Raw genomic sequence first — 16801 nt, forward strand, 5'->3', positions numbered from 1 at the left:
GGCGTAAGAGCCTTCGCGCTCTCTCCCAACCTTCCCTAGAACTGATGGTTTAGGTCGTCTGAAGAAAAAGCATTGAGATTCCAGGGAATATAACGCAAACAACCACAACTCTAAACCAAAACATTTAAGCCAGAGGATGGCAGAAATCTCATCTCAATAATCCTGCAGAATCGAGTACAACCTTCGGTCACGCGGCTCCAGCAGCTTCCTCTCCGCAGTCCTGAAGCTCCGCCCCGGGGGCGGCCCTGAGGGATAAAGCCCCGCCCCTTGGCCCCAGAGGGCCTGCGGGCCAGCAGCGCGCGTGCGCGGAGTTACGTCACATCCGGCGCCCGGCCGCTGGATTCCGGAAGGGGCTGAGCAGTTGTGGCGGCGGTTTGTGTGTTGCTGGTTAGTGCTTCTTCCCCGCCGGAGCGACGGGATAAAGGCGGCGTCATGGTCGAGGTAAAATGACAGTTGGAGGCGCAGGGGCTGTCTGCTTCTGGAGTGTTTTTCTTTGGCGGCGGGCGTAGGGGATCAAAGGCGTTGGGGTCTGGAGTTGGTGGCGGCCGCGAGGGCAGGCTGTATGGCCGAAGTCGCTGAAGATTTCCAGGGACGGAGAGAAGCGGATGAGAGTCCGAGTTGTAGGTTCTGCCCTGGCGGAAAGCCGGAGACAATTCTTCCAGTTTTCATTGGGCCCTTGGGCAATGGACATGGGCACTGTCCTCTGAGGCGGCGCTTCTGTCCATGTTGGACCCCTGGTACTCGCCTCCTGCTGGGTAGGGTCAGTGATTCCGTGTCCTAAAAGGCTGGCAGCTTTCTCTGGTCTTCACTTGGGCTCTCACTTCAGCTCTTCCCCGGGAAAATCTGCCATTCTTGGTTTCTTGCATTTTTCCTTAGCTTGAACAGCTATTCTACGAGCAAGTCTTGTTTGTTTTATCTCAGAATTCTTGACTCTTGTTTAGGCCCGATGCCATCACCCGAATTCACATCATCTTCCATCAGCACTCATTAGCTCCTAAGTGGCCTCCTTGTTTCTATTTTTGTCACCCCTCCCCAGCCCCCAATACATTGATCTGTTTAAAGTGTAAGTTGATCGCGTTTTTCTTACTTAAAAAACTTTAGTTATCCTGTGTAACTAGAGCAAAAATGCAGACCATTGCAATGGTATTAAAAAGCTTATCTGGACGTTGTTTAGCCTTACAACCTCCTCTTGCATCACAACCCACCCTCTCATGGAGCATATACCACTGTACTGCAGTTTCTGGCATTGTTTCAATTACTGAACACCTTTGTACATGGCATTTTCTCCCTCTCTGGATTGTTCTTACCTATTTTCTGCAAGGCTAACTCCCTCTCTACTTGAATATCAGATCTTTCTCTGTCTCAGCCCCTTTGTTTCCTCATAGCACTTATCAAAATGTGGACTTATTTTGCTTATTTTTAATTTGTTTCCTCTTGAACACAGGGACCATAGCTACCGTTTCATCATTCTGTTGTTAGCTTCCAGCATAATACTTACCAGACAATTAGTAGGAGCTCAGTTATGTATTTATTAAATAAATGACTAACCTCAGGCATCCACTCAGTTGGGGCTCTGGCCCAAGAGGAGCTTCCTCCTCTTCTCTGAACTTGACTCTTACAGCTTTTTACAAATAGCTGTGGTGAGTGGTACAAAGTTTTTTACATATTTAAACGTGTGAAGTGTAAAACCAATTTGATTTGAAGTTATGATTGGTGTAATCTATAGCTAGATGTGTAATTACACTCTTTTTTTCCAGGAGGTACAGAAACACTCTGTGCACACACTTGTGTTCAGGTCATTGAAGAGGACCCATGACATGTTTGTGGCTGATAATGGAAAACCTGTGCCTTTGGATGAAGAGAGGTAAGGACAGTTCTTTTCAATTCTGGAATATTTAACATTTAATATGGGGGGATGAGAGCAGGGAGAGGGGAAACCTTTAAAGATTAGTAAGTAATACTAACTCTTAGGCTGTCTATTCAATAATGAGTGGTGTTTGGGCATAATTTAAGCTGATTTAACTTTTTTGGCCTTATCTTTTACAATAAAAATCCCATTAATTAATTGCATTTTACAAATACCCAGTAATTAGGAGAGTCCCTTTTAGGTGTTATATTTTATAATCAATCACTTTGTATGTGCTTTCAGCTTCCTGCTGCTCTCAGAGCCTTGCTGAGCTGAAATTGTACCTGGCCAGTACCTCTACTCCCATCTTTTCTCGTTAGTATGGTGAAGATTTTTGAGTGGTGGCATATTTTTGGTTCTACATCTCCAGCTCCTGTCTGGGATTGCATTATGTGCAGTGTTCCTTCTTTGTCCTTTACCCGTCTTTGAAAATCTTTTCAATTCCTCAAACAAGCATTTATATTTAAATTATGAAGTAGACTATCCTTAAAAGTAACAAGTGCATTTCTTTCTAAGTGCTTAGAGTAGTTTCCACTAATCTTTTAGGTACATCCAAGAAAGGTTACTGTAGAAGCTTTTAATGTGTTTCTATATTTAGAATTTGAAGGAAAGTATATTGACTTTGAGGTTTTTTAAAGTATATATTAGTTTCTGTATATTTTTAAATCAGTTAGACCCTTGATAAATCAACATGAAAGGTTTTATATAATTGGTCAACAGACTAATACATTACTTAGACTTAATGGATGCTAGGTGGTAGGTTGTGAACAAAAGTGTGGAAATGCACGTTGGAAATTGTAAAATATTGTCTAACTTTAAAATTGTAATAGAAACTTTTTCTACATGATTAGGCAAACTTTAGCTATTTAAAAACTTATTTTCCTGGCTCTTTGTGAATATATTAACATTGGTGAATGTATTTAAGGTACTCAAAGATATATTTTTATGTTTGTAATTTTTAAACAGTCACAAACGAAAAATGGCAATCAAACTGCGTAATGAGTATGGTCCTGTGTTGCATATGCCTACTTCAAAAGAAAATTTGAAAGAGAAGGGCCCTCAGAATGCATCAGATTCATATGGACACAAACATATCCTGCCAATCAAGGTGAGTATGGTGTTGCCAGAGATGTCAGGATTTATATGTACATTTCGAAAATAGAAAAATGAAATGTCTTATTAGTGCTCCTCTTGGAAGAACTTAGTAGAACCATGTCCTATTTAACAGCTATACCAGTATTATAATGGAAGTCTTTATTTCCTCATTGGAGTAGTGACTGAGGTTATTGATTGTTTTTTTTTTCCCTATAGGAAGTTAAAAAATGATATAATGATGGCAGAAATCCTTAGGATATGGATAGATGCAAAATTCAGAAAGATGACATTAAATACTGAAATTATAGTGAATAGAGATAATCCAAGAGTCTACAGGAGAACAGTTTGCTGGGAACAGAGGGAAAGTGGCTTATTACCTGATGGATGACCTCCCTACACGCCATTGCTATGTAGTAAATATGCAGACTTTCTTGACATCACACATTCAGAGATGGTCGAGGAAATAGCTGTGTACTGGTCTTGAGAAGACAAAACAAAAAATGATCAATTCATCTTATTTCTGAAGCTTGGGCTTAGTTGGGAAAATTTGAGAAAGCCAGTTGATAATATTACTTAAATCATTGAAAGAGATAATACTTGTTTATAAGATATTTTTGCCATTGATGAATTTTCTCTCACTCTCTTTTAACAGGACAAGAGGTTGAATATTTGGTGACAGGGACACATCCATATCCACCAGGACCTGGTAAGTGACCTGTTACATTTGAGAATGTCTTACCGTCACATGTATTTCCATGAATGTGATTCCCATTCCCTGTAAATTAGAAGATAAGCTCAATAACCAGGCATCCAGGCATAGCTTTTTAGATGAGAATTAATACTTAGGATCACATCTGTTTATTCAGCAGACTTTTTAAAAATTTTTTTAAATTAAAGTATAATTGATGCATGATGTTGTGTCAATTTCTGCTGTACAGCAAAGTGACCCAGTCAGTCATATGTATATTTCTTCAGCAAATAATCTTAAGCACCTATATTTTTTTCAGGTGCTGTGCTAAGGATTCAAAGTCAGTCAGACTGCTCCAGGCTAAGACAAGCTTATTATCGGGAGATGTAGTAGATACATAAATATCACTAAGCTTGTACAGGTGTAGAAGCGTTAGTGTAGAAGCAGCTTCCTGGATATGTAGTTTGTAAGAGGAATTGGCACACAAGTGGAGTTAACAGAGTGGAAACGAAAAGCTTAGTATATCCAGGTTCTGGTAGTTTTCCAGGATAGGACTCACCATGTTGAAAGTATAGATGAATTGGTTCTTCACATTGTAGTAATTTACATTTACCTTTAGGAACATTCTGTTAGTGTTTGGGGGAACAGCTTATTTTTATATTTGAAGATAATATTTCAAGATAGTAGAAATTTTACTCTGCCACCTTGGCTTTAAATATGTGAGAGAGGAGTTACCGTCGTGGTGCAGTGGCTAATGAATCCGACTAGGAACCATAAGGTTGGGGGTTTATCCCTGGCCTTGCTTAGTGGGTTAAGGATTCGGCATTGCAGTGAGCTGTGGTGTAGGGTGCAGATGCAGCTCAGATCCCACATTTCTGTGGCTGTGGCGTAGGCCAGCAGCTTCAGCTCTAATTAGGCCCCTAGCCTGGGTACCTCCTTATGCCGCGGGGGGCCGCCCTAGAAAAGGCAAAAAGACCAAAAAAAAAAAAAAAAAATTGAGATGTGTGTTGATAAGCAATATTTATTTAAAAGAGGGAAAAAACCAGCAGAGTTCAATCAAAAGTTTTATAATCTTGGAATTCCGTTTTGGCACAGCGGAAATGAATCCTACTAGTATCCATGAGGATACAGGTTCGATCCCTGGCCTTGCTCAGTGGGTAAAGGATCCAGTGTTTCCATGAGCTGTGGTATAGGTTGTAGATTTGGCTCGGACCCCGCATTGCTGTGGCTGTGGCTTAGGCCAGCAGCTGCAGCGATTTGACCCCTAGCCTAGGAACCTCCATATGCCGCACCTGTGGCCCTAAAAAGCAAAAAAAAAGTATGATCTCATCCCCTAGAGATAATGCCATTGCCTTTTTGGTATGTTTTTCTACAATATTTTATTGTAAATGCCTATAAATGAAAGCAAAAATAGTCACTAAAAGAAGTTGGTTTTCTAAAAAATTTAACAGGGGTTGCACTGACAGCAGACACTAAGATCCAAAGAATGCCAAGTGAATCAGCTGCACAGTCCTTAGCTGTGGCATTACCTACGTCTCAGGCCAGGTAGGAGATAATTATGCTTCTAATTACAAAGATTTTGAAAGCATTCACATTTTTTCTCATTTTAAAATTTGTTTCTTTGTATTAATGACATTTTCTTTTACTAGTGCTTACAGAAACCTAAAATATAGTCAGTTGGGACTAGAAGACATTAATTACTTAGAATGTGACCTTTCCTTTGCCTCAGGGTTGATGCAAATCGTAGTGCACCTGCTGCAGGTGAATACCGACATCCAGGGGCTTCTGACCGCTCACAGTCTGCGGGCGCGGTGAGTTTCTCTGTGTCAAATCACATCACACTGCAGGTTTCTGACTTTAGGAACATGTTGCCTATTTCCTTTTACCCCAAGATGCTTACCTTAACTATTAAATAATGAACATATTTCTTGGCATTGTTCAAGGAAATAGCAGCCGGAGCTAGTTGTTAATATTTCGTAGTCCTAATTGTAAGTTGCTAGTGAATTGAAAGAGAACTTAAATTCTACGTTTGCTTGCACACAGGACATAATATTTACTTTGGTGACGATAATGTAGTTTGCTGTTTATTACTCACTCTTAAAAATACAAGCAGTGTTATTCTGAAACTTGTATTAGTATGTGTTAGATACGAAAGTGGCTTTTTTTAAACTCTAAGTTGCTTTGTACAGTTAGAGTTGAATACTATTTATCAAAATATTTATAGGCTGTCTAACTAGTACTTTATAAATGAACACTTAGAAATATAAAATTATCTATAAGTCAGAGTTCCCGTCATGGCGCAGTGGAAATGAATCTTACTAGGAACCATGAGGTTCAGGTTTGATCCCTGGCCTCGCTCAGTGGGTTAAGGATCTGGCGTTGCTGTGAGCTGTGGTGTGGGTTGCAGATACAGCTTGGATCTGGCGTTGCTGTGGCTGTGTTGTAGGCTGCCAGCTACAGCTATGATTCAACCCTCAGCCTGGGAACCTCCATATGCCATGGGTACAGCCCTGAAAAGGCAAGAACGACCATAAAAAATAAAAAATTACAAGTAAATGACAGCTAACTCTTATTGGTGAAAATATTTATAAAAAGAATAACTGAAAACAGGCAGTTTACTTTTAATGCTGTTGCTTAAAGTAAGTACAGGCTTTACTTCCTCAGTTTATTATGCAGCCACTTTATGAAGTGAATGAAATTGTAGTCCTCCTTCCTTGTTTCTTTAGTTTCCATGTGCAGGGTCTGCCCAGGTGTATTGCTCCTTAGGTTATAAGGTAAGCGGCTTGAGGGCAAGAACTTTATAGGCTTCATGTTTTTTTGGGGGGTTTATTTATTTTGCTTTTTTGGACCGCACCCGCAGCATATGGAAGTTCCCAGGCCAGGGGTCAGATTGGAGCTATAGCTGCCGCTTACACCAGAGCCACAGCAGTGCGGGACCGAGCTGCATTTGCGACCTACGCCATATCTCGCAGCAACGCCAGATCCTTAACCTACTGAGCAAGGCCAGGAATCGAACCTGTGTCCTCGTGGTCCTGGTCGGGTTCATTTCCAGTGAGCCACAACAGGAACTCTTGACTTTAGTGTTTTTTGGGTGGATGGGTGGATGCTAGCAGTAGATGGTTTTACCAACTATTATACCTTTTAAAATAGTATTCAGTATTTTTTGTGGGTGATACATATAAGGAACTTTGTCTCTCCTTTGTAATATTAAATCAGTAATGTTAAAATACAACGAGAGGCAATGGCATTGATCCACTTGCAGTTACATAGTAATATAGCTACATAGAGCATTTACTTCTATGTTAGTAATAACTGTATGAGGTAGTTGCTGTTATTTTTATTTTACTAACAAAGCGAGGAGGTTATGTAATTTTTACCCAAGGTCATTAGTTCGTGTTGGCAGAGCCGGTTTTGAACCCATACACGGTAATATGTGCTCTCAGTGCCAGGGTTCTACTCTGATATTTTTTATTGTTTTTTTAAAATTAAAATTAACAGGAGTTTCCTCTGAGGCCCATTGGTTAATGATTCTGCATTGTCTCTGTGGCAGCAGCATTTAGACCCCCGGCCTGGTGCAGTGGGTTAAGGATCCATTGTTGCCACAGCTGTGGCTCAGGTTCAATCCCTGGCCCAGGAATTTCTGTATGCCATGGGTGCAGCCGAAAAAGAAAAAAAAAAATTAATATACAGAAAATAAACTTTGGATTGGAAGTCTTAGACTCATTTTCTAGGACATTTTTCAACTGTTCTTCTTTCTTCATTTAAGGAAAAAATTTTCATAAAATCCCCTTTATAAATTTCCATTTTTGTTTGTTATTTTTTTTAATTTTTTATTATAGTTGATTTACAGTGTTCTGTTAATTTCTGCTGTACAGCAAAATGACACAGTCATACATAGATGTACATTCTTTTTCTCATATTATCATCTATCATGTTCTATAATAAGTGAATGGATATAGTTCCTATGCTATGCAGCAGAACCTCTTTGCCTTTCCATTCTAAATGTAATAGTTTGCATCTACTAACCCCAAATTCCCAGTCCATCCCACTCCTCCCCTCCCCCAGGCAACTACAAGTCTGTTTTCCAAGTCTGTGAGTTTGTTACTTTTCTGTAGTTAGGTTCATTTGTGCCATATATAAGATTCCAGATATAAGTGATATCATGGTATTTGTCTTTCTTTTTCTGACTTATTTCACTTAATATGAGAAGTTCTAGTTCATCCATGTTGCTGCAAATGGCATTATTTTGTTCTTTTTTATGGCTGAGTAGTATTCCATTGTGTATATGTACCACATTTTCTTAATGCGTTCATCTGTCGATGGACATTTAGATTGTTTCCAAGTCCTGGCTGTTGTGAATAGTGCTGCAGTGAACACAGGGGTGCATTTATCTTTTTCAGTGGAAGTTTTTTCTGGATATATGCCCAGAGTGGGATTGCTGGGTCATACAGTAGTTCTATGTTTAGTTTTCTGAAAAACCTCCAATTTCCATTTTTGAATTGCTAATATGATAAAGTATCATAGGTATGAAATCTTTAATAATAATGTAGTCTGTTCCATATCTAGGTTGTTGTGGATGGTGGCAATGCCAAGAACTCTGCACTGATGGCTAAAAAAGCCCTACAATGCCAAAGCCCCAGTGGCACCCACCGTGGAAACTCTACAGGGTGAGTGAGTCTGTATATTATTTCACCCCATGAAACATGATCACTGCTTTCCAGTTAAACACGGACTGAGGAACAGAATAAGGAGGGAAAAGAATGAATATGAGAGTTGGTAGGGTGACCTGGGGTGGGACATGGATAGGAGGAGGGGCTTAAAAGACATCTTTGGAAGGAAACTTTATATAAAATACAGTATAAAGTATTGCTGGAATGGACAACAGACAGAATACATTTAGGAAAATGTTTGAGGTGTTCTATATGAAGGCCAAGGGGAAAATCAGTATGTAACGACATTTCTTTAGCCCTACCCATTTTCTTTTTAATTATAATAAATCGAAATGATTCAGAATGTACCAGATGTAAAATAAAATGTAAATAGTAGGAAAAGTACAGCTACATAATAATCATCATCCAGTAAAATAGACCGTCTTTTGTGTATAGATCTAATAAATCTGAATAGATAGATACATTTAGATAGCTACTACCACAGTCTGAGTAATGGAAGGTCCATCAAATCAAAACACCCCTGTGCTGTTCTTTTATAGTCATACCTTTCTCTACCCCTGGCAGCCAGTCTTGTGTTTTCTATCACTATAGTTGTGCTTTTCAGTTCTATCATAAATGGAATTATCCAGGATGTATCTTTTGAGACCAACTTCCTTCACTCGGTCTTTGAGTTCATCCACGTTGTTGCCTATGTTAATATATTCCTTTTTACTGTGGAGTAGTAGTTCATTGTACAGATACACCACAGTTTGTATATCCATTCACTGGTGGAAGATAATTTAATACTTATTCTAAAATCTGAATGGCAGATAATCTTTATAAACTTAACATCTGAAGATGTGGGGAGGGGCAGTTCAAATTGGATAGCTTTTAATGTAAGTGTAATTAGATGAAATTGAATAAACTTCAGCTTACATGTAATGAGTCTGCTCATGCTGCCTTTTTATTTTTATTTTTTTAATACAGGTGATCAGTGGGCACCTTGGCTGGGTTCGCTGTATTGCTGTGGAACCTGGAAATCAATGGTTTGTTACTGGATCTGCTGACAGAACTATAAAGGTAGTAAGAAGGAAGAAAAAAGTAAACATGACTTGGTGTTTGCCATGCAATTTTAATGTGATGGGTTTGTTTTTGTTTGTTTGTCTTTTTAGGGCCTCACCTGCAGCATATGGAAGTTCCCAGGCTAGGGGTTGGATTGGAGCTGCAGCGCCAGCCTACACCACAGCCACAGCAACACCAGATCCTGAACCCACTGACCGAGGCCAGGGATATAACCCGCATCCTCGTGGATCCTAGGTCAGGTTCATAACCACTGAACCACAACAGAACTCCTTTAATGTGTTTTAAGTTATTTGCTCTGGTAGATATGGACTGCTGTGGTTGCCTGATTTCTCAGACCTGAGTGTGGAGTAAAATTTATTATCTGTAACAATTGAAAGTTTCCCCCAAAAATTGTTTGAAAGTGGTATTTAAACAGCAGTTTTTTCCCCCAAACAGTACATGCTCAGTCTACAACTAATTCCTTTATATTTTGTTCCCCTACTAGTTAAAGCATTCTTATCCTTTTATTTTCATTTTATTTTATTTTTTTAATTTTTAAAAATTTTTTTATTTTTTTGTCTTTTTGCCTTTTCTTGGGCCGCTCTCGCGGCACATGGAGGTTCCCAGGCTAGGGGTCCAGTCGGAGCTGTAGCCACCGGCCTACGCCAGAGCCATAGCAATGCGGGATCCAAGCTGCGTCTGCAACCCACACCACAGCTCATGGCAACGCCAGATCCTTAACCCACTGAGCAAGGCCAGGGAGTGAACCCGCAACCTCATGGTTCTTAGTCAGGTTCATTAGCCACTGAGCCACGACAGGAACTCCTCCTTTTAACATTTATTTCTGTCTGTGTACCAGTGTGTTTTCTTCTGAGCTTCTTTTTCTGTTTGTATAAATGTGTTTCTTTTAAAAATCATGCTTAATAGTAATTTTGTTCCCAGCTTTTTTTCACTTATTATTATGTCAAAAGCATATTCCTGTGAAAAACTGAACATCTTTTTAAATGATTCCACTGTATTAAATAATTTAGATATTCTGTAGATCTATTTTCCTATTGTTAGACATTAATGCTTTTTAGTTTCTTGGTTTTCACTGTCATATAAGTAACAACTGTGATTAATCTGTGCCTAAAGCTTTTTCTAAATTTTAAGTGATTTTGTTATGTGATAGTTTCCCAGAAAAGGTATTAATGGGTTAAACATTCTTGAAGTTCACACCAAGAGTTAAAAATTACTTTCAGAAAGGGGTGAATTGATACTTGCAGCATAAGAGAGGATCCTTTACAGCTCATTGCTCGTGTATCTTTTCTTTGTTCTTTAAGGTCACACCCACCACACATGGAGGTTCCCAGGTGAGGGGTTGAATTGGAGCTGCAGCCACCAGCCTACACCACAGCCACAGCAACCGGGGATCCAAGCTGATGTAGTGATGTAGTGTCTGTGACCTACATCACAGCTCACAGCAACACTGGATCCCTAACCCACTGAGCGAGGCCAGGGATCTTACCCACATGCTCATGGATACTAGTCGGATTCATTTCCACTGAGCCACAACAGGAACTCCTGCTTGTGTTTTTTTAAAAATATCTACTAATGTGATAAACAGAAGTGAATATCTAATCTTTTTAAAATTATGTATATAAAATTGGTTGTGAGGTTGACTTTTTTGATGCATTTATTTGCTACTTTTAGGTTTGGGTTTTTTCCTCAATTGATGCCATTTTTAGTTAATCTAATACCTTAGTATTCATACTTTGCTATCAGTGATATCCGTTTTTCATCCATGCAATTATTTTCCTAGTTTGAGCATGGCTTTTTTTTTTATTATTATTCCTTTCCTTTTTTGGCCACTCCACAGCACATGGAGTTCCTGGGCCAGGGGTCAGATCCAAGCTTTAGTTGCGACCTAAGCCACAGCTGTGGTAATGCAGGATCCTTAACCCACTATGCCAGGGCCAGGGATTGAACCTGTGTCTCAGTGCTCCCAGGATGCCACCAATCCCATTGCACCATGGCGGGAACTCCCGAACATGCCTTTTAATTCTCTTTTTCCTCTGCTTTTATTTTTGGTGATGGGTCATTTTACATTCAACCTTTTGTATTCTTACATGTTTTTGTCTTTGATGTTTTGAAAACCGATTTAACATCAAGATTCTAAAAATTTGTTTGAGAGTAGTCAACGATAAGACAAATTAAATGTTAAATATTCTTTGGTTGCAGATCTGGGACTTGGCTAGTGGCAAGTTAAAGCTGTCCTTAACAGGGCACATCAGCACGGTGCGTGGCGTGATAGTGAGCACGAGGAGCCCGTACCTCTTCTCCTGCGGGGAAGACAAACAAGTCAAGTGCTGGGATCTGGAGTATAATAAGGTAGGCGTGGAGCAGAGAATGGAGAACACAGCAAGCCCCTGCGTATCTTGCTTGGAGTTTTACTCAAGGAAGAGATTTGAGTTTCTTTCTCTTTTCAGGTTATAAGGCACTATCACGGACATCTGAGCGCAGTGTATGGACTGGACTTGCACCCGACAATCGACGTGCTGGTGACCTGTAGCCGAGACTCAACTGCCCGGGTAAGTGGCATGTGCTGACCTGTGTGTGCTGCATCCTGCAGTGTGCTTCTTTGTCCTGCAGTCATGTGTTGTTTGATAAAGATTTTAAAGCTGGTGGCCTTGACCCATCAATACCCTGGTCTCTCAGTGTCTTGCCTTTTACATCAGGAAACTGCACCTTCAGTTGGGCTCTGTTATTGGAAGGCCCTGCCACTGACATGTGCTGCTCTCGCAGTCCAGTCTGTCACCACAACTGGGCCCATTAGCTGTTCGTTCAGTAGCCCCATTGTTCCTGTTCTAGACAGTAGCATTTTCTCCCCATTCCAGAGGATTATTTCATTGATGCACTTTTTTTTTTTTTCCTCTTTTCTTTTGGTTGCGCCTGTTGCATATGGAAGTTGCTGGGCCAAAATCAAACCTGAGCCACAGCAGTGACAATGCTAGGTCCTTAACTGCTAGGCCACCAGGGAGCTCCCATTTACACACTTTCTTGTTCTGTTCAGGCAGGCACACACAGTTGTCTAGTAAATTCCCGGGCCCAAACTGATCTAGTCACCTGCCTGAGTTATGAATATCTATTCTCTTTAATAGTGTGTCTGTTGTGTCTTTATAGATTTGGGATGTAAGAACTAAAGCCAGCGTACACACGTTATCTGGACATACTAATGCGGTTGCTACAGTGAGGTGTCAGGCTGCAGAACCACAAATTATTACTGGTATGAGCAGTTCTTTTCAAGTTGATGGTATATTCATATCAGAGTGTGTTATGATTATACTTTTCATCTCTACTGTGACTCTTGCTTTGTGTAGCATGTACAGTGGTTCCATGTGCATTTGGAATTTACTGTGGTAACATTCGATTGTTTTTATCTCATACTTTTTATGTATCATAGACTATGTCCCATGTCGTCACATCATGTGGTGTCTGATAGAAAATAGTGCTGTTAGATACAGCTAAGCCTCGTTCTATAGTATCAAAGTGACCAGTCTAGGAAATGAAAGTTAGAAGGCAAAATGCCCTCAGACGTGTAGAGCCGGTTTGAGTCCTATTTTGCTTAAAATAATGGTAATAACAATGATCTTTAACTCTAGAAAATAATTTCCCACCTTTGATGTGTTTTATTAAAAAGTCATTTGAATTTTTTCCTTCTACTCCACTAGGCGATAGCATCATTTTTTTTGTTTTGTTTTTCACATTTGTTTTAGCTGTTCAGATAACAGTGCAACAAGTATTTATTACATTGTTTTAAAAAAAATACGTTTAAAAATAGAAAATTTTGGGGTTCCCGTCGTGGCGCAGGGGTTAATGAATCCGACTAGGAACCATAATGTTGCGGGTTCGGTCCCTGCCCTTGCTCAGTGGGTTAAGGATCCGGCGTTGCCGTGAGCTGTGGTGTAGGTCGCAGACTCAGCTTGAATCTGGTGTTGCTGTGGCTGTGGTGTAGGCCGGCAGCTACAGCTCTGATTGGACCCCTAGCCTGGGAACCTTCATATGCCGCGGGAGCGGCCCAAGAAATAGCAAAAAGACAAAAAAAAAAAAAAAAAAAAGAAAATTTTGAAACTGTGTGAATCAGTTAGCCAAGGGTTGATGTGACTCATATTTCATATATATGTGTCTGTGAAAGAATGCATCAGATTTTGTTATATTTAACTTTTGCATTCTTTTGTCTGATCTGTGTTTTGGGGGGGTGTATTTTCCTTATAGGAAGCCATGATACTACAATACGATTATGGGATTTGGTGGCTGGAAAAACAAGAGTCACGTTAACGAATCATAAAAAATCAGTCAGGGCTGTGGTTTACATCCAAGACAGTAAGTATATTTTCCCAAGTAGCTTCTCTTCATTCTTCAGTTCTTAGTATTTTGCCTTGTGCCTTCTGTAAGACAAGGAAAGCTTGCCGTGTGGTGAAAAATGATCATGTCAAATGAGATAACATGAACAAATCATGGTTTAAGAGCCGCATGTCATGGGAGAAGCTAATAGTAGCTAGATTTAATGTTTTGGCCATAAACGTTATTGGACATTAGCTATACATAGAAAAGTTCATTCTAAGGAGCAGTTAATATGACAGAGGGGGGAAAAGTAGGATTTGTGACTCTTACCGTCAGAGGATCAGAGGATCTGTAGAGGTGGAGGATCATATCAGCACTGTGCTCTGTGTAGAGTCACCCTGTGCTTCCCTGATCACAGGCCGACTTTCTCCTCCCCCTCCCCTCTATTCCCTCTCTGCTCCTCACTCCCTTTCTACCCCCCACTCCCTTTCTCTCTTCTTGCCTCTTTTCTCCCTTCTTGTCCCATTCCTCCCCACCCCGGCCCCCCGCCCTGCTTCTCTTGCACTTTCTCCATCACCCCTTCACTCACGTAAACCCTGAGTCTTGGAGTTTGCACATTTATTGCTTTAGCTCAGTGCAGAGCATTGGAGATAGGAAGGGAGACTAAAACTTTAATGTAGGACTTAAAAGTACACTTAAAATAATGTGAAAATCTGATTTAACTTGAAACACATGTCTTGATATTTTTGTCTCTTGGTATGACAGTAATGTTTTGCAAAAACTACCTAGATCATGTTGGCACACGTAAAATATAACAACCACAATAAGTTTTTTAAAAAATCCACCATTTTATTTGACTTGGTCTACTTTGTCATTCTTTTTCATCTTATTTTAGTTATACATTTGCATCGGGTTCGCCAGATAACATAAAACAGTGGAAATTCCCAGATGGAAGTTTCATTCAAAATCTTTCTGGTCACAATGCTATTATTAACACATTGACAGTAAATTCCGACGGAGTGCTTGTATCTGGAGGTAAAAGATTTTTACAGTAAATATGTTTTATCTGTCCCTTTTTCTTTTAGAGAGTGAGTAAAATTTCTAAGTCATCACACTTAAGTGTTATAACTTGCCTGTTTTAATGTGTATTTGAGTGTTCACATGTGTGTTCATGCATATTCATTATACATGTAGCCTATTTCATAGCTCAGCGCTCTTTAAGTTCCCACACATCTAAGTTAGGGAGTTATGCCAGAAATAGCCTAAAGTTGGGTTGCGTCTTCTGGAATTCAGTGTCATTTTGTGGCGCTTTTTGAGATCTATAGTAAACTCAGACATACATACAAATGAAAGTAGGCAAACCAATATGAAGAGGAGTCTGAGTGCCTGTGTCTCATATATCTTTATAACTGCAGTTATTGCCATGGTGCTTGCCTTAGGATTGGTGCTTAATAAATGCTGCTGAAGCTGAATTGTTGAAGGGATACCGAGTTTCACTGCATCTTTCCCTTTAAGCTGACAATGGCACTATGCATCTTTGGGATTGGAGAACTGGCTACAATTTCCAGAGAGTTCACGCAGCAGTGCAGCCGGGGTCTTTGGACAGTGAGTCAGGAATATTTGCTTGTGCTTTTGATCAGTCTGAAAGTCGATTACTGACAGCCGAAGCTGACAAAACCATTAAAGTGTACAGAGAGGATGACACAGCGGTAAGTTCTCCATTTCATGAACATTTTAAAGTAAAATAAATTACCTATTTAGCAAGTAAATTACCCATTTACCCATTTTAAAGTTGCTGAAATTATTAGAAGGTGTTTGTCACCTTGAATAGTGTCTGCACATCGATTTCTGTATTGGTTTCATTGATGCCAGCAAAGCTGTAGGTAGTTTTAATTTTATCTGAACTTTCCTTGTTAGTGTTACTGGGAAACTCTAACACTAAGAATAACAGCTAATAGTTAGATTACTCTGCAGATTAATTCTAGAATCATAGGCTTTGGTAATTAGAATAAATAGCAATTTTATTTAAGATGCAAAACTAAACAATTTATAGTGACTGCTTCATCCTTTATCAGATTCAGATAATGCCAAAAATTTGTCAGCTATTAAAGTTGTTAAAGCACTGCTAGGTATATATATATAATGTCAAGTAATATGATTTAGATTAATATTTTTGTTAGAGAAACAGTTATTAAGTATGAAGCAAAGCAATAATACTTTGTTTTAACTTATTTGCTTTTCTGGTTTTAGACAGAAGAAACTCATCCAGTCAGCTGGAAGCCAGAAATTATCAAGAGAAAGAGATTTTAATGTGGCATCTTCATGGTGGTTCCGATTTTGTTTTTGTTTTAATTTTTTTTTTTTTTTTTTTTTTTTCTTAGCTTGGCGTTGATGAGACTATCCAGTCATTTGTGCTCTGGCTAGGAATATAACACAAAAACTCACACGCTTGAATCATTGCTTCTTCCTATTTTACAATAAACTTTCTTCCCATGTTTTTATTTCTAAAATGAACAATTTGAGATCTTAGGAGGTAAAATGCAGATATCAAGCATATGGAAGTTTGTTGAACAGAACTATTCCAAAGATAGAATATTGTGTCACTTTCATTAAACCACACTTTTATTTTCTTTTTCCTTTTTTAAAATTAAATCTACCAAACTTATTGCTACAGTAGGGCATGTTTTGAGGGGAACAGTCTTTTTTAAAAGCCCTTTCAAAACTGGTACCTGTGACTAATAATGTGGGATTAAAGGATCTGAAGTCTGAGTTTAACTTCTCTTCTGCACCAGAAACTGTTTAGGAAGTAGACAAGTGAGATGTGTCCTTGAAGACATCCACTTCAGTAGCCGTTTATAGAAATGCTGTCTTCGTGGAGGCACAGGGAAAAGCTGGGGTGGCACGGCGGGGAAGCCCAGTTATTTTGCCTGGGAAGGACTGTGGGAGACCTCCTTGCATCAGTGGTGTTGGAGCTGACCCCTGAGAGATCAGAGAGGGAAAAGGGTTTTCCAGGGTGAGGTGTGACCTGAAAAACCAGACATGGGAAAGTTGTGTGGTTTCAGGAGCAGAATTGTCTGC

The 16801-nt window shown here is 39.6% G+C and overlaps 1 protein-coding gene across 1 annotated transcript; it reads left to right on the forward strand.

Moving 5' to 3' along the window:
• PLRG1 (pleiotropic regulator 1) lies at window positions 342-16489 on the forward strand. The gene is given in 18 exon segments (NM_001244931.1): window positions 342-441; window positions 1758-1864; window positions 2873-2996; window positions 2999-3014; window positions 3654-3707; window positions 5141-5234; window positions 5419-5500; window positions 8256-8308; window positions 8311-8356; window positions 9326-9418; window positions 11621-11770; window positions 11869-11970; window positions 12563-12665; window positions 13655-13748; window positions 13751-13762; window positions 14619-14758; window positions 15239-15432; window positions 15974-16489. Coding segments are annotated over 18 exon segments (1533 nt in total). The 5' UTR covers window positions 342-432; the 3' UTR covers window positions 16034-16489.

This window comes from Sus scrofa, chromosome 8 (assembly GCF_000003025.6).
Source record: "Sus scrofa isolate TJ Tabasco breed Duroc chromosome 8, Sscrofa11.1, whole genome shotgun sequence".
In the NCBI taxonomy this organism is placed as follows: Eukaryota; Metazoa; Chordata; class Mammalia; order Artiodactyla; family Suidae; genus Sus; species Sus scrofa.